This window comes from Lepidochelys olivacea, assembly GCF_965140295.1.
Source record: "Lepidochelys olivacea isolate rLepOli2 genome assembly, chromosome: 7".
Lineage (NCBI taxonomy): Eukaryota > Metazoa > Chordata > Testudines > Cheloniidae > Lepidochelys > Lepidochelys olivacea.
This window is the reverse complement of record NC_140417.1, coordinates 33986337-34008989: the sequence shown is the minus strand read 5'-3', so window position 1 is coordinate 34008989 and position 22653 is coordinate 33986337. Positions and strand designations below refer to the sequence as shown.

The 22653-nt window shown below is 61.7% G+C and overlaps 2 protein-coding genes across 3 annotated transcripts; both read left to right on the top strand.

The window, feature by feature from the left end:
* Positions 1-1466: 1466 nt before the first annotated feature.
* Positions 1467-6712, top strand: INTS5 (integrator complex subunit 5). The gene is made up of 2 exons (XM_084634751.1): positions 1467-1592; positions 2879-6712. Exons 1-2 carry the CDS (start codon positions 1510-1512, stop codon positions 5676-5678), a joined length of 2883 nt encoding a protein of 960 aa, XP_084490877.1. The 5' UTR covers positions 1467-1509; the 3' UTR covers positions 5679-6712.
* Positions 6713-7508: 796 nt separating this feature from the next.
* On the top strand, positions 7509-22498 carry GANAB (glucosidase II alpha subunit). Of its 2 annotated transcripts, XM_084634456.1 has the most exons (25): positions 7509-7581; positions 9288-9389; positions 9710-9818; positions 11067-11194; positions 11412-11591; positions 12179-12244; positions 13465-13564; positions 13852-13945; positions 14457-14553; positions 14731-14911; positions 15200-15353; positions 15636-15871; positions 16643-16769; positions 16915-16994; positions 17161-17304; positions 17650-17746; positions 18516-18617; positions 18971-19214; positions 19589-19653; positions 19757-19833; positions 19933-20007; positions 20208-20321; positions 20398-20510; positions 20820-20920; positions 21084-22498. In XM_084634456.1, the coding sequence occupies exons 1-25, from the start codon at positions 7562-7564 to the stop codon at positions 21191-21193; spliced, it is 2916 nt and encodes a 971-aa protein (XP_084490582.1). In that variant the 5' UTR covers positions 7509-7561; the 3' UTR covers positions 21194-22498. The 2 variants fall into 2 exon arrangements, with proteins under 2 accessions (XP_084490582.1, XP_084490583.1); XM_084634457.1 differs by lacking the exon at positions 12179-12244.
* Positions 22499-22653: the final 155 nt, after the last annotated feature.

Sequence of the window (22653 nt, the reverse complement as noted above, 5' to 3'; positions counted from 1 at the left end):
AGTGTCTGTGGGGAAGCTCCCAGTTGTCTTAGTACAGCCATGACCAGGTGCAGCAGGAAGCCTGTTTCCTTTGCTGGCTGAACACCCAGGGAACGTTTTCCAGGCCTGGTTAGCAATAAGTGGACTCAGGGAAATGCTGAGTTTCATGCTGGCGTGATGGTTTCCTTGGCAGGAGGGGATGCAGTCTGGACACAGAGGGATCCCTTCAGATCATACACTGGGGGGGGGGGGGGGAGGGTTAGAAGGAACTTGGGAAGAGGCCAAGGAAGCTCCTATCTTACAGCTACTGCTGGACTGCACAGTCTGTATGAGGTGGTAGGGATGCGTGACTGAAGCTGGGTATCACACCTGGGGAAAAGGGACCGGATATATTATTATTGCTACTAACAGCATCAAACTGGGTCAGGGCAGTGCTAAGATGTTCCCCTCTAAGCCCATGGGCAGGACTGCCCAGTGGGTGCAGCATGCTATGCACTATCTAAATCAACAGGGATCTTGCTGCTGGAGGCAAGAGACTGGTGGATCACTACTGGTGCATGAATAAGGCAGGATGCTGGCCTGGAGGGGCTACGTCAGCCAGCTCAACCCCAGCCCTTCTCCTGCTTTCATTAGTCACTGACAAGGCTTCTGTTGGTGACAGGGGGATAAGTAGAGCCCTGTGTGGATACAAAAATTTGGATCCACAAAGATGGCAAACAATACAACCACATCTATGGATGCAGATACAGTATCTCTGGATCTAAAGCAGATAGCTGCAGATTTGCAGGGGTCTAGGGATACGCATGTGCTTTATTGTCCCAGTCAGGAGGGCAGGCCTCTTGGCAATGCTGTCCTGAGGGGACTAGGGGTGGGAGGGACCTACAGTGGCTGTCCCAGCACTGGGTGCTGGGGGGGTTGCAGTGGCTGGAGGGAGGTAGTGTTATCTTGGGGAATCCAGGCTGTCCCTCAATTCTAGCCTTGCTCCAGACCTAGCACTAGTGTTTGGTACAAACTGTAACAAACCCTCCTGTGCTGGGGGAGCCACCCAAAAGTGAAACCCTTTTGCATGGGAACCCAATGTGACCTAGATGCCCCCAGCCTGGATTTTTGCTCAGTCTTTATCCCAGATCAAATCCACCTGCCCCAGGTAAGATCGATCTCTCTCTCTCTCTCCAGCTCAGACCCCAACTCACCACAATTCAGAACTTGGCAAACCTCCTATACAGGACTCACCAACCAAGCCCCCAAATCCCCACAGCTGACCATCTCCCTGTAGTTTGGCCCCCAGATCAGCACCCAACCCCTCAGCCAGATTCCCAAATCCATTCCGCAGTGAGACACCACATCTAGCCCATTTCCACCAACCTCGCACCCTCCCTGGCCTGAGCTCCACCATCTCCCCAACGTACTGGGGCAGGAACCTTCATATCGGGCACCGGGTGCGAGAGGGGCCGTTTCGCTGTGACACGTTCCCCAGTGCGCAGGCGCCGAGTGAGCCTGAGTGCTGACACCGGGACCCCCCGGCCCTGGATGTCCGCGCTGTGTGACGCCCCGGGGGCGGCGCCGCCAGGGCCGCCCCAGAACCCGGCCCACGGGGCCCACCCGCCGCTCAGGTACCGGGAGCCCCCCAGCAGACCTCCGGCTGGGAACCCCCGGCCCCGGGTCCTTGAGCCCCACAACCCCTCGCCCCTAGGCAGGGACCTCTCACTGGGAGCCCTGCCCCACAGCCCCTCCACCTGGGCAGGGACCTCTCACTGGGAACCCTGCCCCACAGCCCCTCCACCTGGGCAGGGACCTCTCACTGGGAGCCCTGCCCCACAGCCCCTCCACCTGGGCAGGGACCTCTCACTGGGAGCCCTGCCCCACAGCCCCTCCACCTGGGCAGGGACCTCTCACTGGGAACCCTGCCCCACAGCCCCTCCACCTGGGCAGGGACCTCTCACTGGGAACCCTGCCCCACAGCCCCTCCACCTGGGCAGGGACCTCTCACTGGGAACACCCCTTCCCAGCTCCACAGCCCCTCCCCCGGGACAGGGACTTCTCACTGGGAACCCCAGGAACAGGGACGTCCATGGGGAAGCCCCCAGAGCCACAACCCCTCCCACAGGTCACTAGGACCCTGCCTTCCCTGGGAAAGCCCCCCATGGGGAACTCTCCAGGGGGGTCTTAAGCCTATCAATCTTCTTCCTTCCCCATCCCCCTCCCTGACCAGATCCCACTCCTAGGAACAGGGATCCTTTCTCTCCAGCTGCCCAGCAGGAAATCCCCACTGCCCCCTTCACCTGGAGCCCCATAATCCCCACCTCTACCCTGGGAATCTGATCCCCAGCCAGAGCCCCCAGGACCCCCCTGCTGCTTGGCAGGGACCTCCCAAGCAGGAAATTCTCCTTTCTCCAGGTTTTGGAGGCCCACAACCCTTGTGATCAGGCCACCCAACTGCCCCAGCTAGGTACCTCCCTACCAGGTAGGGACTGATCATAGTTCCTTCCTGAAATCCCTTCTTCTCTAAGTCCTGGAGCCCATGACAGCTTTATAGGTCAGCTCTCTCCTGAGACATCAGGTGCTGCTTGATGTCTTTGGGCTGTTGGGGGAACAAGGTTTAAAGCCCAGCCCCAGTGGGTTGTAGGATATCATCCATGTTATAATGGACTCCCTACTGCATGAGAAAGGAAAGTACAGGCTGGCGACCACTTCATAGGATGAATGACTGGCAGCTACTCCAGAATCCTTGGGCCTGCTCTCCCTCCTAACACCACCACCACCACCCCCTCCCCGGATAGCATTAGGGCTAGTGATGAGGATGATGGTGAGGAGACTTGGGATCCAGGCCACAGGGGAGGTTGGAACATACATCCCTCTTGCAGCCTGATGTATCTATGCTTCCCCTTCTTGCTCACAGTTCCCAGGAGCTGGCCCAGGAGATCAAAGCCTTCCTCAGTGGTGTGGACCCTGTGCATGGTAACAAGCTGACCATCAAGGAACATGCCCGCTGTGCCATCCTGCTGCTGCGCAGCCTGCCACCTGCACGCAGCGCCGTGCTGGACCATCTGCGCAATGTCTTTGACGAGTATGTCTGCACCTATCTGTTGGAGCTGGAGAGCAGTGAGGGAGGGCTGGGCACCAGGCGGGCTCAGGGGCCCAACCTGGACGACGTTGTGCAGGAGATCCAGAATGTGCTGTCTGAGTTTGTCCGCATGAACCCCAAGGCCTGGGCACCTGTGGTATCAGCCTGGTCTATTGACCTGATGGGGCAGCTGAGCAGCAAGTATGCAGGGCGGCATGGTGTGCCTCATGCCTCCAGCCTCAATGAGCTGCTGCAGCTGTGGATGTCGTGCAAGGCCACTCGGACGCTGATGGACATCTACACCCAGTGCCTGTCCTCCATGATCAGCACCTGCCCCGATGCCTGTGTGGATGCCCTGCTGGACACCTCAGTGCAGCATTCTCCGCACTTTGACTGGGTGGTGGCTCACATTGGCTCCTCTTTTCCCAACACCATCATCAGCCGTGTCCTCTCCTGCGGCCTCAAGGACTTCTGTGTCCATGGGGCAGCCCCTGTCGACCTGCTCTTCCCCACTGCTGCTGACAAGCGGGTGCCCAAGATTGCCTCGGTGGTGGGCATCCTGGGCCACCTGGCCTCACGCCACTCAGACAGCATCAAGCAGGAGCTGCTGCGGATGTTCCATGAGAGCCTGGGACCTGTGCGTGACCAGCAGCAGAAAGCTACGGTGCCCTTCCTGCTGCAGCTGGCAGTCATGTCACCCATGCTGCTGGGGACCATCTCCTCTGAGCTGGTGGACTCCCTCAAGCCGAGCGTGCTGAGCCAGCTGCACCAGCACTTCGCTGCGCTGCCCCGCGAGGACCTGGAGAACATGGTGAGCATCGTGGTGCATCTCATCTGCCAGACGTCAGCAGGGGCCTACCGTATCCTGCAGTTCCTGGTCAACACGGCCATGCCAGCCTCGGTCATCACCACGCCAGGGCTGGCCGTCCATGACAGCGTGCGCGAGGCCTGTGACCGCATCATCCAGCTGTTGCTGCTCAACCTGCAGAAGCTGGTATACAACCGGGGATCGGCCAGCCTGGGGGATGCTCCGCCCCGGGCTGTGCCCTTCCTGGATGAGCTGAAGGGCCACGTGCGGGAGCTGTGCGTGGAGACACTGCGGCTAGAGCGCAAGCGCTTCCTGTGGCAGCACCAGCTGCTGGGGCTCCTCTCAGTCTACTGCACCCCCAGCTGCGCCACTGACGCCCTCTTCTACCTGCTGACGCTGGCCCGGAGCCAGGAGGAACTGGGCCTGGCCACGCAGCTCTACGCTGTGCTGAGCTCCTGTATGAGCGACCTGCTGCCAGCCACTGTCAAGAAGTGCGTGTGCCAGATCCACATGGGGGGGCTGTCGGAGCAGCACATGGTGCAGCTGTTCAACAACCTGGCGCTGATTGTGCAGTGGGAGGGGGAGGGCCCTGCCTCCATGAGCGCCCAGCTAGGGCCTGTCCTCTCTCTGCACCTCTGCGACCTCGGGCAGCTGCTGCTGCATCGCAATCCTGAAGTGGCTGAGGCTGCCTCCCTGCTGCTTTCCGTCTGCCCTTTGCCCCGGGCCATGCGGCCAGCTCACCTGCTTGTCATCATCCGCTCAGCTGTGCACCAGTTCTTCCTGGTGCTGCACCGCCAGTGCCCCACGGGCATCAGCTACAGCACCCGGCTGCTCTCCCGTCTTAGTGGGGCCTCTCCAGCTGCCATGAAGGCCATCCTGCAGCAGCTGGTGGAGGGAGCCCTGCACCCAGGGAATGCCGAGCTCTTTGGAGGCCTGGCCGAGCCGCCTGCTGGGGATGACGCCAGTCTGGAAGGCACCAGGATCTCCCTGTTGGACATCAACCGGCGCTTCACGACTGCCGTCAACTTCTCTGGCAGTGTGTGGTCAGTATTCCATGCAGGGGTGATTGGGCGCGGACTGAAGCCACCCCAGCCTGCCCGGCAGCAGGAGCCTGAGGAGATTGTGCACAATGTCCAGAACTTCCTCAGCCTGCTGCTGCGCTGCTGCCGGGGTGGGCGCTATGGTGCGCCTGAACCCCCAGCCCACACGGCAGCTGTCAACCCCGAGGCAGCCAAGGCAGTGGCCGTGGTGCTGGTGGAAAGCGTCTGCCCAGACGTCACCAACAGTGAGCTGGGCTGGCCGCCCGAGGAGCACACCCGCAGCACAGTGGAGCGTGACATCCAGATTTGCCGGCGCTTCCGCGACAACCCACTGCTCTTCCAGCTGCTGAGGCTGGTGGCAGCCGGCCCCCCAGCCCTGTGCTACTGCTCGGTGCTGTTGCGCGGCCTGCTAGCCACCCTCATGGCCCACTGGGAGGCCTCACGCCACAGTGACACCACCAGCTCGCCATGGCACCTGCACGCCTCCTGCGCCCTGGTGGCCTGCATGGCCGAGGGCTCCCTGCTGCCGCCTGTGCTTGGCAACATGCACGAGATCTTCCACCAGCTGGTGCCCTTCGAGGTGCATCTGCTGCTGCTGAGCGTCTGGGACTACATGCGGGACAACAGCCCCCTCCCCCAGAAGTTCACCTTCCAGGCTGACAAGGGGCTCTTCTTCCGCGACTTCTCCCGTGACTGCGATGTTGGGAAGTACCTCTGCGTGCTGCACAGTGTGCTGCACAAGAACATCGACCGCCTGGGGCTGCTGTCAGGGCGCTTCCAGACCTAGTGCTGCCGCCCATCTTGAGACAGTCTTGGACTCCCCCCACCTCCCAGGGCACAGCCACCCTTGCCATCTTAGGACAGTCCCAGACTTAGCTCCTGCCCCACTCCTAGGACACTGCAGTGCCTGCTTGAGTGGGGGAGATGGGACATTTGACTCTTTTTTTTCTTTTTTTTTAACTAATTAAGAATAACCGTAAAATTCTCCCAGGGTTCAGTGAGGGGGGTCACAGCACCTCCCACCCAGTCCCTGGAGCTGCAGGCAGGAGCTGGCAGTGGGGAAACTTCACCCCCTTGACAGTTTCTCTCAGGGACTGGGAGCTTTTGTTTCTGGTTCCAGGGGGCTTGATGGCCCAGGTTTGGGCTGCCCTGGGGTAGTGAAGGGCCCTGTGCCACCCACAATGAGGCACTGAGCATGCTCAGCAGGTCCCAGGGCCACATCAGCTCACTGCAAGTGCTCCCAAGCTTCTGGGCTCTTGTCTCCTCACCCCCTGTTGGGGGATTACAGCAGGGTCTCTGCCCTGGGACCCAGCTAGAGAAACTGGCTGGGGGTGGGAGGTGAGGGATGCAGATGTGTTCAGTACTTCTGCTCCAGTCTAGCTTCTTCTCCCACTCCCTGGTGCTGCTGAGCTGGGCCTGGGTAGATTCTGTTCCTGCTCTGTTTTTAGAGCTGCTGTGGACAAGGGGGTCTTAATAGAGGGTAGACAGCTGGGGGCCAAAACCAGCCTCCACCTCCATCTACCACTGTTGGGTGGGTTCCACTCTGTGTAGGAGGGGCTGTGTGCTGGAGCAGCCTGGCTCAATCATCCTCCGGGCCACCATCTCTCTATTGTCCGGGCCCACAACCACATCCTGCTTTGGGATCAATGGAACAAGAATTGTCTGAAGACCCCAGCTATTCAGGGTGCTACATCCCATGCTGGGGGCACAAACCCCAGCTCAATCTGCTGTCGCCATTGCCAATTCCTTCTCCTTTTCAAAATAAAGACTGAGAAGGGAATGTTGCCCCTGCAGTTGGTGTTGGGGGTGTGTGGGAGGGTAGTCCCCAGCACCTGCAGCATGGGGGTTGAGGAAGTTGTAGCAGAGGAGGGGAGACGTTGGGGGTCTCTGTGTTTGGGAGAGGTGTGCATGTGGATGGGGCATGAGGGGGCTAGGGGTGTGACTGGATGTGTTGCCAGCAGAAGATGGGGCGGGGGCAGGATGCCTGGGTTCCGCTCCCAGCTCTGCCTCGCACTGGCTGTGTGATGGCAGGGGTGAGGGGGGTAGGCATGTGGGGAGGTAGGTGAGGGTGTGCCACGCCCTGGCTGGCAGCGGAAGCCCCTTCCTCCCGCTATGATTGAGCCATGTCTGTTCCCTGCCTCTTAGCTCAGCCCCCCTGTGTCTGCGTCACGGGGGAGCTGTAACTTCTGCTCCAGCTGCCTGTGCGGTCCCCCCCGGCATGGCTGGGCCCCGGGGGCTCCAGCCAGCCGGGCCCCGCCGCGGAGCCGGGGGTCTGTCTCCGTGCGGGTGACCTGCGGAAGCGGCAGCCCGCCCGGCTAGCCAAGCGCTGCCCGGGGCCGGGCAGGACTGAGCAGAGCCTGGCACGGCTGGGGCAGAGCCGGGATCCCAATAGGGCCAGGGCAGGGGACCCCGCTGGCCGTGGGGGCCTGGTCTAGCCCAGGCTCGCCCTGGGCGTGAGCAGCAGCCGCTGAGCGTCGCCTTGGCCTGGGGCCCGGAACAGAACGGGACCCGACGCTCATTAATATTCATAATTGGGGCGGGGCCCTCATGAATAACTCAGCAACGAGGCTGGCTGGCGGGGAGGTGGGGGAGGGGCTCAGGCCCCGCCGGGCCAATGGGGAACCGAGCCGTACTGGCGGGGGCGGTGTGCGGGGTCAGGCTCGATCCAAGATGGCGGCGGCGCCGGAGAGGTGAGCGCTGGGGCCGGCGTGGGGACCCGCTACCCAGAACCCCGAATCCCAACCGAGACCGCCCCCGCCCTCCTGCTCCCCACCGTCCCCGGTCCCCCGAGACCGACCCAGGCCCCCCAAACAGCCCCTCCCCCATTCTCCGCCCGGCCCAGGGACCCCCGCCAGATACCAGCTCCTCCCTAAGCCCCCTCCTCTTTGTTCCTGTCCCAGAGGCCTCCCCAATACCCTCTATTTGGCCACCCCCAGAGACCCCCCCCAAACACCACACATCCCCAGCGCTCTGTGCTCAGCCCCCAGAAACCCTCCCTCAGATATTAGCTCTTGCCCCTTACCCCCAAACATCCTCCATTGGCCCCCAGCTCGCCTGCCCTGATCTCCTTTTAATACCAGCACCCGCAACCAAAACTCAGGCTGCCCCTTGGACACCAGCTCCATCCACTGGGGTCCAGCCAGAGCCTGCTAACAGGGCCCAGGGAAGTTGGTTCAGAGCCTGGGCTGGCAATGCCTTGGAGCTGTCTGTTCCCGTCTGCTCCCTTGCCTCCTGGGGCGGGGTGAGGGGCTTTTAAGCTCCCAAAAATCTTTTTCCCTCCTCTCCCTGAGCCACCTCTGCCTTTTGCACCCACTGCTGCCCTAAAATCCCCTGTCGCAGTGGATGCTGGGGGCCAGCTGCGGCAGGGAGGGACTGTGGAGGCAGTAGCCCTGGGAGTGGGGGTCTGGGGGCATTGTTCCCCTCCCCAGGCTAATGGGAGGCATTAGCCCTGGTGTCAGGGGGCTCAATATTGGGGCTCCAGGTGTGTAGTGGGTCCGGGTAGGAACGGGTAGGCTCATGTGGCCAGAGCCCTTCCCTGGCCTGTACCTGTGCCAGTGCCCCTCAGTCCTGTTCTGCAGCCCCTGCTGTCCCAGCACTGGGCTCCTCATGCACGGTTCTGCTGGCGCCCTTCAGTCCAGACCCGCAGGGCTGTGAAACCCAGGTGCTGGTGGCAGAGGTTGAGCCTAGCCCAGCTAGCGCTGGGATTTGCCCTGGTGCATGGGGGAAGAGTTCATGCTCTAAGCAGGTGGCTGGCTGGCACTGAGCAGCAAGCCCCGTTCACATGGCCCTGCGGGCTGTGTTGCAAGCGCTTCCTGCAGGAAGCTGCCCTTCGCTCCCTCCACCCCACTGCATCAGGAGCTGCCCCTGCCAGGTAGAACCTCTCCCAGTGCCCCTTCCCTGCATGTCAGAGGGGCCTGTGGGGCAGAGGGACCCAATAGCAGGCCCTTTAATGAGTCCCATGACTCATCTGGCTTACCTGGAGCATCTACCCTGGGAAGGGGAAACTGGGCTTCTCCCAAGGGTCTGGCAGGATGAGGGGGTCTGTCAGCCATATTTGCCCTGTCCTGAGTGCCAAGTGCCTGAGGTGGATGCCCCTAGGGCAGGACCTGTGCTGAACTGCCCCCTGAGACCCATGTAATGGGGGCAGTGCTGTCTCTCTTCTCCTGGCGCTGGAGTTAACTCTGATGCAGATGCATTAATCCCCTCCAAGCCCCATTTCCCCTCCCCTACCCCCCACACACAGGTGTTAACCCTAGCAAGGGACCAATGCTGTCCCTGGCTCAGGGCAGGTGCTGGAAACCCTGAAACCAGTGCTCCCCCTCTGGGAAACCCACATACAGGGCTGGGCAGGGCATTCCCCAGAGCTCGCCTTCGTCTGACCCCGGCTCTCTTCTAGGCTGGGGATGGCAGCTCTTGTCTGGATGGCCCTTTGCCTTGCTGCTGCCTTTGCTGTGGACAGGAGCAACTTCAAGACATGTGAGCAGAGCTCCTTCTGCAAGTGAGTAGTAGGGCAGAGGTGTGGGGCTGAATCAAGCAAAGGGGAACAGCGAGGGCTGGGAGGATCATGGCCCCCACGCAGGACCAGGAGCTGCTGCTCTCTGGCCTCTCCCCCTTGCACTGGCATCGGGTTTTCGTTGAGGTTGGGCTGTTGTGCAGCTCCCATGCTGGCTTCTCCCCCCAGCTCTCCCCAGGGCAGGGAGCAGAGACACAAACACGCTGCGTTGCTGCTGGGATCTGGAGAGAAGGGAGCCAGGCTGAGCTGCTTGCCTGGAGGCTGCACCTGCCGCTGGCTGCTCTAACCCTCCCCCCTGTCCCCAGGCGCCAGAGGAGTGTGAAGCCCGGGAGCTCCCCTTACCGGGCGCTGCTGGAGTCGCTCCAGCTCAGCCAGGACTCCATGAAACTGCAGCTTGTCAATGAAGTGAACAAGGTGAGGGGCCCAGCTTGGGGTGGGAGCTCGAGAGACCTGTGGCTAAGCCCTGAAATGCGGGTCCTGGGTGTGATGAGAGCAGAGGCTGGGAGTCAGGATTTCTTGGCAGTGGTGGCGTCACACTGGAAGCTGTTCTGGTACTGCTCAGCAGCAGCAGCAATGTTGTAGTCGAGCAGTAAGGGGGCCTGGTCCCTGAGCCTCCATGCTGCTGCAGGACACTCTCACCCATGATGAGCAGCATGTTGCGTGATGGTCCTGCTGGGCCAGAGCAAGTGGCAGTGTCTAGCGCAGCCAGCAGAGGTACGTGAGCCTCACCCTCTGGGGCAGGGGCTCGACGGTGTCTTCTCTGGCCAGGTCACATGAGCTGCTGCATCTGGGCAGCTCAGTTCTGGGGCCAAGGTGTGTGCGTGTGCGGGGGGGATCTGTGTGCCCTGGAATGGGCAGGACGCAATGTGGGTGAGTCCGGGGGGGATGGCATTAGAGCTGGAGACTAAAGGCTGCCGAGGCCATAGCTGGTTACTGAGCAGGAACTAGGGTGGCCGGATGAGCTGCGGTGGAGAGGTTGGCAGGAACCTTGTTGGAAAGGACTCAAGCAGGGTAACCCTAGAGCAGCCAGGACACGCAGCCAGACCTCTCTGGAGTCCCCGGGATGTCCCTCAGTTCAGTTCCCTCCAATCGGCATGGGCTTGGCACCCCTGCACTATAAATGTGTGTGTGTGTCTGGATATGTTGTTTTTAATCCAGACACGTCACTTCGGATAAGGTACCCGGCCCCAGCCAGGCCTGGTTTAGCCATGGATTGCAGCACTAGATGTTCAGAATACAACTAAAATGTGAATTCATTTAATAATTCCTGTGTAAGAAAATCAGTATTTTATTGGCATTATGGCACCTTCAGGTTTAGGACTAACTACTGCTCCTGGGTTCTGTCTCTAGGTCTGGGAGAGAAGTGGGGTCTAATGAGGCAAGGAGGCCGGGAGCTAGGACTCCTGGGTTCTATTCCCAGTGTTGGGAGGGGAGTGGGGGCAGTGGGTTGGAGCAGGAGGGCTGAGAGCCAGGACACCTAAGTTCTGTTCCCAGCAATGCCCTTCCCCCCTCTGCACAGCAGGATGATGCACGGCTCCCCAGTTCTTCAAAGCGATTCCCAGGGTTCTCTCTGGCCAGGAAGGCTGGCATGTTCCCTGGTGGAGGATGCTGGGGAAGGGGAGGCCTTGGGACTGGTGTGAGGCTGACACTAATTCTCCCCAGGTCCCACTCCTGCTGGAGCTGTGTGGGCTGCAGGGGAACATGACGCGCATCAAGATCAATGAACTGAGTCCGTTGCGCCCACGCTACGAGGTGCCCGATGTGCTGGTGCGCGACCCACCCACCACCTGGTAAGAGGCCTGGCAGGGAGGGGGCCCCCTTTGCTGTGCTTGGGGGAGTTGTGGGGCTAACAGCGGGGGACCCTTGGGCCTGCTCTTCCAGCTGTGCTCACTGGGTAAGCAGATGAGGGGGGATGGGCAGGGGGTCTTCCCATGGCTCTTGCCCTGCAGCCTAGTTGTGTCCTCCATCCATATCTCTGTCCTCCATCCCCTCTCTGCTGCCCCCCAGGCTGGCAGTGACGGGCCGGGATGAGAATAGTGTGGAGCTCTCACTGGGCGACTCTGGACACAAGCTGATCCTGACAGGGAAGCCATTCCGCATGGACCTGCTGCAGGGGCGGGAGCTGGTGCTGAGCGTCAACCCCCGCGGGCTGCTGCACTTTGAGCACCTGCGGCACCAGAAGGACTCGTGAGTACCAGGGGGAGGGGAGCTCTGGGCCCGTGCAGCCCGTATCTCTGGCAGCTGTGAGTGCCTCCCCGCAGGTGGGGCTGTGTCCCTGAGAGCCACCGGGGTTCTGATCCCTGAGGGGTGACCAGCTCCCATTCAGCTTAGCGTGCTCAGTCCAAGCCTCTCCCGGCAGGGGCATGTAGGGGGCTGGGCCAGAGCGCTGGCTGCAGGGGGAGCTCCCAGCTACTCCAGCCCTGGCCTCTCCCAGCATGGGGGCGCTATAGTGAGGCATGGTCCATGTTCAAGCTCTTGGGGAACAGCCCAAACCCCTCGATTTCTTCCCTCTGGAGACCATGGTTGGGGTCTGGTTCCCAGGGCTGGTCGCTGGGGGCTGAAGGGGACAGGGGCTGGGACCTGGCCCCTTGCTGTGACTCTGTTAGGAGGCACAGCTGGGAGGGGGAGCAGTCCCTGCTGCATCTGTTGTGCTCCTGGGGGCACAGGGCCTGGTGAGGGGCAGATGAAGGGGGGGCGGGGATCTCTGTGTCTGGAATTCCATGCACTGACTCTCGCTGTTTCTGTTTTGTTGATTGTGCCTCCCCCGGCCCCAGTTTCTCGGATAAAGTTAGTAGCTCGGTCGGTAGCTTGTGGGATAAGATCAAGAGCCTTTTCCATAGGTAAATCCACAGCTTCTGCTACTGTCTCTGACCCCCACAACCCGCCCGTAGCCGGGGGCTGTAGTACTACAGCTGGGGAGCCCTGGGGCAGATCCCTTCCTCCTCCCCCACCATGTCTAGATTTGGGGAGCCCTGGGGCTGATGCTTCCCCCTCCTCTAGTCCCAAGGGGGTGGTGGTCACCCCCTGCCTCATTGCCCAGGGAGTTGCTCCCTCCGAGCACTCCCCAGACCCTCAGTGATTTAATCCCTGCCCCAGTGGCAGGCTGTGCCAGGCAGGCAAGACACACCCAGGGAGGGAGCTGGTAGGTGCATGGGACCCCCTAGCTGCTCAGGGCAGGGGCCTGCTTGGGCAGCCACCTGCAGAGCTATGGGAGGGTGACATGGGGGCTGTGTGGACTTGGACAGGTAGAATCTGTTTGTGGGTTGTTTTCTCCCAAGGGGCCAGGTTGGGGAGGGGCTTTGTCCCCCTGGGGGCCAGGCAGGGCAGTGGGGTGGGGGAGGGAGGGGCCGTGTCTCCTGGGGAAGGAAGGAATGGGGATCAGGTGGGGAGATGGGCTGTGCCCTGCCCCAGAGGCCATGGAGGGGGAGTGGCTGGTGCAGGGACAGGTGAGCCGAGCCCAGCCCTGCCCCCCTCAGACTGAATCCAACCTTCCAGTGAAAGCTGGCAGGGAAGGGGCTGCCCTGGGGCTGCGAGACACCTGGCACTGTCCTCCCCCACAGTGGTACTGTAGCCCCAATCTGAGACTCTCTGAACCCCCTTTACACCAGTCTCCGCCCCTCTCTCTCTGTAGCCACCCCAGGCCTGTAGCTCTGTAGGACCCTGCCGGTGGCTGAGATGCTTGCTCTCCCTTTGGGCGATGAGACCTGCTCCCGAGTGTGTTAGCATGGGGGACCCAAACCCCTGGACTGTGAAGCAGCAGGGGTGGGGGCAGCACCCTCCCTGGCATAGGGGAAGACTCTGTCCAGAGGGAAAGAGTCAGATCGGGGGGCTCCCTGCAGAGTCTGGGAGCATCTGGGCTGGGCTGTCCCCTCTCGCCCTCTGTCCCCGCTAACCTGTTGCCAGCCTGTGTGTGAGTGGTTCCTGCTTCTAGAGACTAATGGTACCTGCCTGCCCTGGAGATGCTGCTGTGCCCAGCTTGGGGTGATCCCTGGCGCTGCCGTGCCCTGGTGGTGCCCGGGGCAGGTGCTGAGCCGGCTGTTCTTCCCTCTGCCTTTTTCAGGGAGGAGCCAAAGGAGCCAGCCCCGGAGGGCGAGGCAGCGGGGAAGGAGCCAGAGCCAGCTGTGCCTGGGGACGAGGAGTCCAGTGAGAAGAGCACAAAGGTGTGTGCGAGAGAAGGGGACTTGTGTGGAGCAGGGAGTGGGGGCCCTGTGCAGAGACTTGGGGGGCTGTGGTGGGGAGGACTTGTATGCAGGCAGGTGTAGACCCTCTGTGGGAGTGGGGTGGCTGAGCAGCAGCTGTGTGGAAAGGCATGTAGAGGCCTTGTCTGCTGTGCCCCGTGCATGTGGGGCCTGGCCTGCTCCCCCAGAAGGGTGCCCTGTGCCTGTGAATGGGGGCTTGGGGCCTGCTCATCCCTGCAGCTCCCTTGTCTAACTTCCATCCCTCTCAGTCAGAGGAGGTGCCGGACAGACCGGACGGGGCTGAAGAGGAGCTGGGTTCCTGGGAAGAGACATTCAAGACCCACACAGACAGCAAGCCCAATGGTGAGAGCCATCCTGACCCCACCACACGGGGCTGGACAGGCTCATTGCTCCAATCTGGAGCAGACGGGTTACTGGGCTGGATGGGCTCATTGTTCTGATTGGGAGGTGGGGGGCGGGGGGAGATTTAACTGGGCTAGATGGGTCCATTGCTCTGATCCAAGAGGGGTAGGGATACTGGGCTAGATGGGTCCATTGCTCTGATCCAAGAGGGGTAGGGTTACTGGGCTAGATGGGTCCATTGCTCTGACCTGGAGCTGGGGGGTTGCTGGGCTGGACAGGCCGATTGGTTGTGGGGAGGACCAGTGCCCCTGCCTACCTTGCCTCCTAGAGCCTTTTGCTGTGGTGTCACTGGCAGTGGGAGTGTTGCTGGACCCCAGCCTGCACAGCAAGCGTGGGGGCACGGTGCTGGGGCGAGGAGGCCCCTTTCTGGGCAGGTCCTGGCGGTGCCGTGCTGCCCTGGACCCCACGGGCTGCTGAGAGCTACAGCGTTATCACAACCCCTTCATTCCAGGGCCGACCTCGGTGGGGCTGGATTTCTCACTGCCTGGCTTTGAGCACGTCTATGGGATCCCGGAGCACGCCGACCACCTGCGCCTGCGCACCACCGAGTGAGGAGGGGGCCCGTTGGCGCTGCAGGGGGGTTCTGTGCCTGTCTGGGCCCATGGGGGATGCGGGGTGCTGCCTCTGTTGGGGCTGAGGGGAGGCTGAGGGACTATTGGGGGAGGGGGTGCTGTTCCTCTCAGGGGTAGGGAGGGGCGGGGCAATGACCTGATGTGTCCCTGCAGGGGGGGTGACCCGTACCGCCTCTACAACCTGGATGTATTCCAATATGAGCTGTACAACCCCATGGCGCTGTATGGCTCCGTGCCGCTTCTGCTGGCCCACAACACCCAGCGCACCCTGGGCATCTTCTGGCTCAATGCCGCCGAGACCTGGGTTGACATCAGCTCCAACACAGCTGGCAAGGTACGAGGGCACTGGTTCCTGCTGGGCTGGCAGGGCGGGGTTCAGAAATCGTCTGCTGGGGGGCTGGCTCTGGAGGGGATAGTGTGTGTCTGTGGCGGGGGGGGGGCACAGCTCTGTGTGGAGGTAGTTCCAAGTGGGGGGGGGAAGGAAGCTGGCTCCAGTGGGGTACTGAGGGGTCTGTGTGGGGACGGGGGCTGGCTCTGGGTGGAGGGCAGTGAGGAGGTTGGAGGGGGACAGTGGGGAAGCAGGTACTCCCCTCCCCCCCATTGCTGACGGCTCCCCCTGCAGACACTGTTTGGGAAGATGCTGGATTACATGCAGGGGGGTGGCGAAACCCCCCAGACCGACGTGCGCTGGATGTCGGAGAGCGGCATCATCGATGTCTTTCTGCTGCTGGGGCCTGCGCCCACTGATGTCTTCAGGCAGTACACAGCCCTGACGGGTACAGGCCTGGGGGTGGGGGGGGGTTACCCAGCCCTGACGGGTGGGGAGAGGGGGATACATGGCCCTGGTGGGTATAGGAGAAGAGGAGAGTTTACTTGGCCCTGATGGGGACAGAGAAGCGGGGATGGGGTTATGTGACCCTGACGGGTCCAGGTGGGGAGGGCTGGGTCAGGCCAGGCTAGGGAGTCGCTGCACAGCCCTGTCAGCAGGGCTGGGTGCGAGGGGAAGGTGGCTCCACGGGAGGGTGGGGTGCCCATGTATTGGTTCCTATTTCCCCCAGGTACACAGGCCCTGCCCCCGCTCTTTGCCATGGCCTATCATCAGAGCCGCTGGAACTACAATGATGAGGATGACGTGGCTGCCGTGGACGACGGCTTCGACGTGCACGACATCCCCTGCGATGTCATCTGGCTGGACATCGAGCACACCGATGGCAAGCGCTACTTCACCTGGGACCCCAACAAGTTCCCCCAGCCCCGCAACATGCTGGGGCGCCTGGCCACCAAGAGACGCAAAGTGAGAGCCCCGCCGGCGCGCCCCCCCCCACCTGACTTCTCTGGCACCTGTCCACTGATTCCCCCCCGGCCCCCTTTTCTCCGGTGCCTGCCCACAAACGGTCCTCACCCGACTTCTCCAGTGCCTGCCCACCAGTGGCGCCCCCCCTCCCGACACGACTTCTCCAGTGCCCCCCTCCCGACACGACTTCTCCAGTGCCCCCCTCCCGACACGACTTCTCCAGTGCCCCCCTCCCGACACGACTTCTCCAGCGCCTGCCCATCAACGCACCCCCCCCCCCAACCTGACTTCTCTGATGCCTGCCCACCAACATCCCACCGACCTGACCCTACCCCGCCAGCGCCTGCCCACCAATGCCCCACCGACCTGACCCCACCGGCACTCTCCCGACCCAACTTCTCTGGCCCCCACCCAGTAAGGCGCCCGCCCCCTCCACCTGACAACCCCCCCAACCCGACTTCTTCGGCGCCCACCCACCAATGGCCCCCTCCCTGACCCCACCAGCGCCCACCTGCACTCCCTGATCCTACTTCCCTGGGGACCTCAGTCGGTTCCCCCAGCCCTGCAGCGTCCCGAGCCAAGAGATAGAAGGGAAGATGTCCCCACCACCTCGAGACACTGGGGCAGCTGCCGGCCGGAGGCCCCGTGAGGCCCCTGCAGGGGTACATAGCCATAAGCCCAGCCCCGAATGGCAAGGAATGCCCTGCCCCGCCTGACCCCCCCCTTGGACTGTGGGGGTACCCGGTTCAAGTCTCTGACCCCTCCCCCCAGATGGTGTCCATCGTGGACCCACACATCAAGGTGGACAGCGGGTATCAGGTCCACAACGAGATCCGCTCCCGTGGCTTCTATGTCAAGACCAAGGATGGCAGTGACTATGAAGGCTGGTGCTGGCCAGGTGAGCTGGGGGTGCTGTTGGGATGGGGGGCAGGGCTGTGGCCCGGGACAGGGTGGGGGTGGGGCTGGCCAGGAGCAGGTGCCAGGCAGAGTGCTAGGCGTGGAGCCCCTGGCGTGTCACTAATCCTCCCCTTCCGCCCCCCCAGGCTCGGCTGGCTACCCCGACTTCACCAACCCTGAGATGCGCGCCTGGTGGGCCAGCATGTTCTCCTACGACCACTACGAGGTAGGGTGGAAGTGGGGCTACGGGCGGGGAGTGGAGCTGTGGGGTGAGCTGTCCCCACACTCGGGTTGGGGGGCCAGCATTGAGCTGTCCCTTGACTCAGCAGCTTTTCCCAGGTGGGGCAGGAGGACTGTGGTGCTACCTGTGTCTCATTGCCCCCCATCCCCAGGCCTCCATGGAGAACTTGTACATTTGGAACGACATGAATGAGCCATCTGTGTTCAACGGCCCCGAGGTGACCATGTACAAAGACGCCCTGCACCAGGGTGGCTGGGAGCACCGTGACCTGCACAACCTCTACGGCTTCTATGTGGTAAGGGGGCGGGGAGTCCTTGGGGGGCACTGCCACCTGCACAACCTTCTATGTGGTGTGGGGAGGCACCAGGAGTGTTGGGAGCTCAAGAGCCTTCAGACCTTTGCGGGGGAGGGTTGGCCCATGGCTCAGGGGGATGGGGAAGTCACCCCCGTGGTGGGATCCCAATGAGTGGGGTTCCCAGTGGGGGAAGAGTGTCACTCACCTGGGGTTGGGGATTGCAGCCCCATGGTAGGCTCCCAGGGGGGTTGGGTTGCCTCAAGGAGTGTGGAGGTCCCAGTTGGGGAAAGGTGTTGGCAGACTCTGCCAATTACCCTCACAAGGTCTCTCTTTTCCCTCTGGCAGCAAATGGCGACAGCACAGGGACTGGAGCAGCGTTCGGGGGGCCTTGAGCGCCCCTTCGTGCTGAGCCGTGCCTTCTTTGCCGGCTCCCAGCGCTATGGTGAGTGGGTGGGGGGAGCTCTGCCCCCCAGTGCCCTTGTGGGGGTAGTGGAGAGGCTGTGGTGGTTTTCAGGGGACCCAGGACTGAGACTGTGAGCTAGGATAACGGAGACAAAAGGATCCCACACAAACCAGAAGCGGCACCCGCTTTCTTGAGACACGTTGCAGGCTGATCTGGCGAAAGCCCTTTCCACTCACCCCGAATATCATTTGCAGCCTTTCAACCAAGGCTGGTTGTGATCCTGTTTTCATGAATGTGATTGCACTGCCCAATTGCTTCCTATGTGCAGGAGAAAGGGGGGGCTTTTTGCCACCTTTTTATCCCCCAAATTTCCTTGTCTGTCCCCAGGGACACCCCGTGGCAGTGTACCACCTCCCTGTTGATTTCATATCCCTCCCCCCTCTCGACTTCATAGGCAATCGGCGCGTCTGCAGCATTGGCTTACAATGCTCCATTTACATGCCACCCAAACGCCAGGTGAACGCATACCTGGCGTCGTGGGAAGCTGTTGGGCAGCTCTGCCTGGGTATCATCTGGCAGACTGCATGGTCAGTCTCCGCAGGTACCTCACGTCGTATCTCCAAACGTTTCACACCAATAGCCATGACCAGCCTGAGCCTAGCTTTCGTTTAAGACTTGGCATGAGCGTTTTTGTTGCACCAGACTGCACATCCCATGATCGGGGGAGTCTTGTAAACCCCTTGCCAGTTGGGGGCACAGGGGGACTGCTCTGTCCTCACCCCTTTGTCTGGTGCCCACCCCTTCGCAGGCGCGGTGTGGACGGGGGACAATGCGGCCGAGTGGGACCACATGAAGATCTCCATCCCCATGTGCCTGAGCCTGGCCCTGGTGGGCATCTCCTTCTGCGGAGGTGTGTGTGTGCATGGGGCGCAGCTGTCTGCGGGCAGGGCTGGCCTTGGCTGCTCTCCTTCCAGGCTGTGGCTGGGGGTTAGGGGTTGGCAGGACAGGGAGATGGGGGGCAGTTGGGGGTCAGACTGGTCACTCCTACCTTGGCACTGTCTCTCAGTGGGTTGGGGGCCTGAGGGGCTTAGGGTCAAGCTTTCACCTCTGGTGCTGGGCGGGGCAGGGGAGTGTTGGGGTTAGACCGGGCTCTCTCTCCACAGCCCCATCCATCTCTTAGGGGGCAGGAGGAAGGTTGATGGGGGACATTGGGGCCTGGGGTCAGGCTGAGCACTTACCTCGTCCCTCTCTGTCCTGCTGCAGCTGATGTGGGTGGCTTTTTCAAGAGCCCGGATGCGGAGCTGCTGGTGCGCTGGTACCAGGTTGGCGCCTACCAGCCCTTCTACCGGGCCCATGCCCATCTGGACACTGTGCGGCGTGAGCCCTGGCTCTTTGGGGAGGAGAACAAGGCCCTGATCCGTGCCGCCATCCGCCAGCGCTATGCCCTGCTGCCCTACTGGTACACAACCTTCTACCACAGCTACCGCTCTGGCCAGCCTGTCATGAGGTGAGCAGAAGTTGGAGGATGGAGATCTTGGGGCACAGACATCGCTGGATAGTGAGGGATCTCTTGGGCTAGGTAGTTGGGGGGCTCTTGAGTCAGGGGCATGGCTGGGAATGGAGTGGGAGCACCACTGGAGACTGAGTGGGTGGGGCACTGCTGGTGAGCTCTTGGGGGGGGGAACTACTGGGGAAGGCACCATTGGGGAGAGAGTGGGGGACCTCTTGGGGTGAGGGCATGGCTGGGGATGGAGTTGGGGGGAGGCGTTGCTGAGTAATGGGGTTGGCTCGGGGCAGGGGCACTGCTCATAAGAGTACAGGGGCTTGGGGGCACTCGTGGAGGTCAGGGTGTGGTCCCCCTCATGCTCTGCTCTGTTCCAGGCCGCTCTGGGTGGAGTACTCTGATGACGTCACCACCTTCAGCATTGATGACCAGTTCCTGATCGGTGAGTGCCCAACCCATGGGGATCCCTGGCTGGGGGGTAGGTGCTGCCGTCCCCTCCCCCCCACGTCCTTACTGCTGCTGACCTTGCTGTGTCCTCCCCCCAGGTAACGCACTGCTGGTCCACCCAGTGACAGAGCAGGGTGCCCATGGCGTGCAGGTCTACCTGCCTGGCAAAGGAGAGGTGAGGAGGGAGGCGGCTCATTGTGGAAGGGCAGCGGGATGCTGAGAGCTGTGGGGCGCTAGCTGTTGACACCCCCTGTAACCTCTCCTCTCTTGGCAGGTTTGGTATGATGTCCACTCCCACCAGAAGCACCATGCCCCCCAGACGCTTTATGTGCCTGTCACCATGAGCAGTGTGAGTCATGGGGGAGCATCCTCTTTCAGGAATGGGACATGGGGCCTTCCCTTCTAGGGGGCTCTGGCTCTGATCCAGCTCCAGGGTAGGGGGGTTGGCTGGCTTAGGGTGTGGGCAATGGGACACAGGGCCTTTCCCCTCCAGAGGCGTGGCTTTGATCCAGCCCCGGCTAGGGCCACTGACCAGTCCTCTCCCTGCAGATCCCTGTGTACCAGCGAGGCGGGAGCATTGTGCCGCGGAAGGAGCGGGTACGCCGCTCATCGGACTGCATGTACCACGACCCCTACACGCTCTATGTGGCGCTCAGCCCCCAGGTGAGTGATGCAGGGCCCCAGGGTGGGGGTTTCCTAGTAACCCTGCCCCTATTTACCAGCTTCTGTCTCCACACAGGGTACAGCGGAAGGAGATCTTTTCATTGACGATGGGCACACATACAACTTCGAGATCAAGGCCCAGTACCTGCACCGCCACTTCAGCTTTGCCAGCAACACTCTGACAGCCAGGTACCCACGTGGTGCCGGCCTGGTACTGCTGCCATCCAACCCTGTCCCACCGTGATGGCTGGTACCCACGCTGCACCACCACAGGGCTGGCACCCCCTCTTCCCAAATGGCACAGTCCCTCCCAGACTGCCGGGTAACCTCCCTTCCCCCCACATACAGTGCTGGCCAGTAGTGCTGCCCACCCTGGACAACCTGGTACCCCCATGACACTAGCCTGCCCCTGTTCCTTCCTACCACCATGCTGGTGCCAGCCCGGCTCTGCCCCCTATCCAGCAGCCTCTGACCCCCAGGCTCTGTCCCCTTTTCCAGATCGGCGGATTCCAAAGGCATCTTTGAGAGCCCAGCCTGGATTGAGCGGGTGGTGATCCTGGGAGCGGGGAAGCCAGCCGCCGTCTTCCTCAGACAGCCTGGTGAGTGGGGGCACAGGGCCAAGGGACCTTTGGGCTTCCTGGTCCAGTCATGGGGGATGGCAGTAAATGTCCTGTGGGGCTTGGGTCCAAGTTGGGGGGTGGGGGAGAGTGCTCCAGGGACCTCTCCTTTCTAATGGCTGCCCTGCCCCCTCCCCTCCTGCAGGCATGGCTGAGACACGCCTGGATTTCCAGCACGAGCCGGAGACCTCTGTCCTGACTCTGCGCAAACCTGGCGTCAACATCGGAGCCAACTGGAGCATCTCCCTGCGATAATGCCGTGCGGTGGGGGTGGAGGGGGGGGGCTTGGAGTGAAGGATGATGTTTCTTTTCTCCCCTCTTCCCCCCCCAGGATACACCATGCCCAGGCAGGGCTGAGGCCTTGAGCCAGCAGTACCCCACCCTTCTCCCTGTGTCTCAGGGCTGGTCTCCCCTGTGAAGGGCAGACAGGGGAGTTCTGACACCACCACCCCACCCCCAGCCTTCCACAGTATAGGGGTGGCAGGGGCATGGGAGTACCTAGCCCCTACCACCCTTATCTTTCTCTGAGCTGCTTTATAGACTAATTTCTAGCAATATTTGCTCCTGGTTCTGAATGACAAATCCTTGGGCGAGGGACCAGGTTTGTGTGTTACAGCCCCACACCCCTTGCTGCTCAGAGGCCCCTTCTAGTAGGGGTGGGGGTGGGATGGACCGGGAGGGGAGGGGAGTAGCTGCCCAGTCACCAAGTTCTCCAGAACATTTAGGTGCCCCTGGCCGAACCGTGGGACCAAACACTTTGGCTGGCCTGATCCTTTGACACCCCCCTTCCTGTCCTAGATGGACTGACTCCCCTCACACACGCTTCTGGCTTCCCTTTCTCTAGGGGTGGTCCCTCATCTAACTCAGCCTGTCCCCCAAGTAACACTGCTGGACCAGAAGCAAATCTTGGAATGTGTAGGTGCATGGAGCCTCCCTGCATCCCAATGCTGGTGGGGGAGGGCACTCCTACCTTCCTGCAGCCCCTGCCCTTATCCCACGGTGGGGGGCAGGTGGTGCGCTGCCCCCACTGCTGGGAAGGGGAGGGTTCTGCTGTGTCAGGTGTGGATGACAGAGACTCACTGTCACTTGTATTTATAGTGGTGAGGGAGCAATGGATCATGTGGGGTTGGGGATCAGAGTCCAGACTGTGGGTAAGGGGAGGGTGGGGGGATGGGGGGAACTAGCTGTGCCTTGGCTCACAGTGAGACCCAATGGGGCCTCTGAAGCTGCTAGGACTGGGCCCAAAGGCAGCCTCGACCCCTCTCCTGGCAGGAGAAGAGTGACACTGAGGGGTAAGGGCGGGAGTGTTCGTCCCTACGCCCTCCCTCAGCTCTTGCAATGTTGCTGCCCCTGCCTTGACACTCTCCAGGTGTCTGTGGGGTAGCGTTCCTCATAGACTGGGCAGACCTGGCACTGGCGCGTGTCTTTTTATTCCCAAACTGCCTCCTCCCCCGAGATGGATGGACAAAGGGAGCCAGGGGTGGCTGGCCCTGCAAGGGGTGAAGCAGTCATCAACTTCATGTTTTGATAAACGATGAACAATAAAAAGAAAAAAAGTGATGCTGTGGGCTTCTCTGCTGGGGCTGGGTGTGGGGGGGTCAGGAACAGCAATTGTCCCACCTCTGGTTGGCCCTGGGCCTGAAGGCTCAGTCCCCATCCACCCTGCTCCCGGGGCTGGGGCCTCAGGAACCCATCCTCCCCCCACCGCCCCAGCT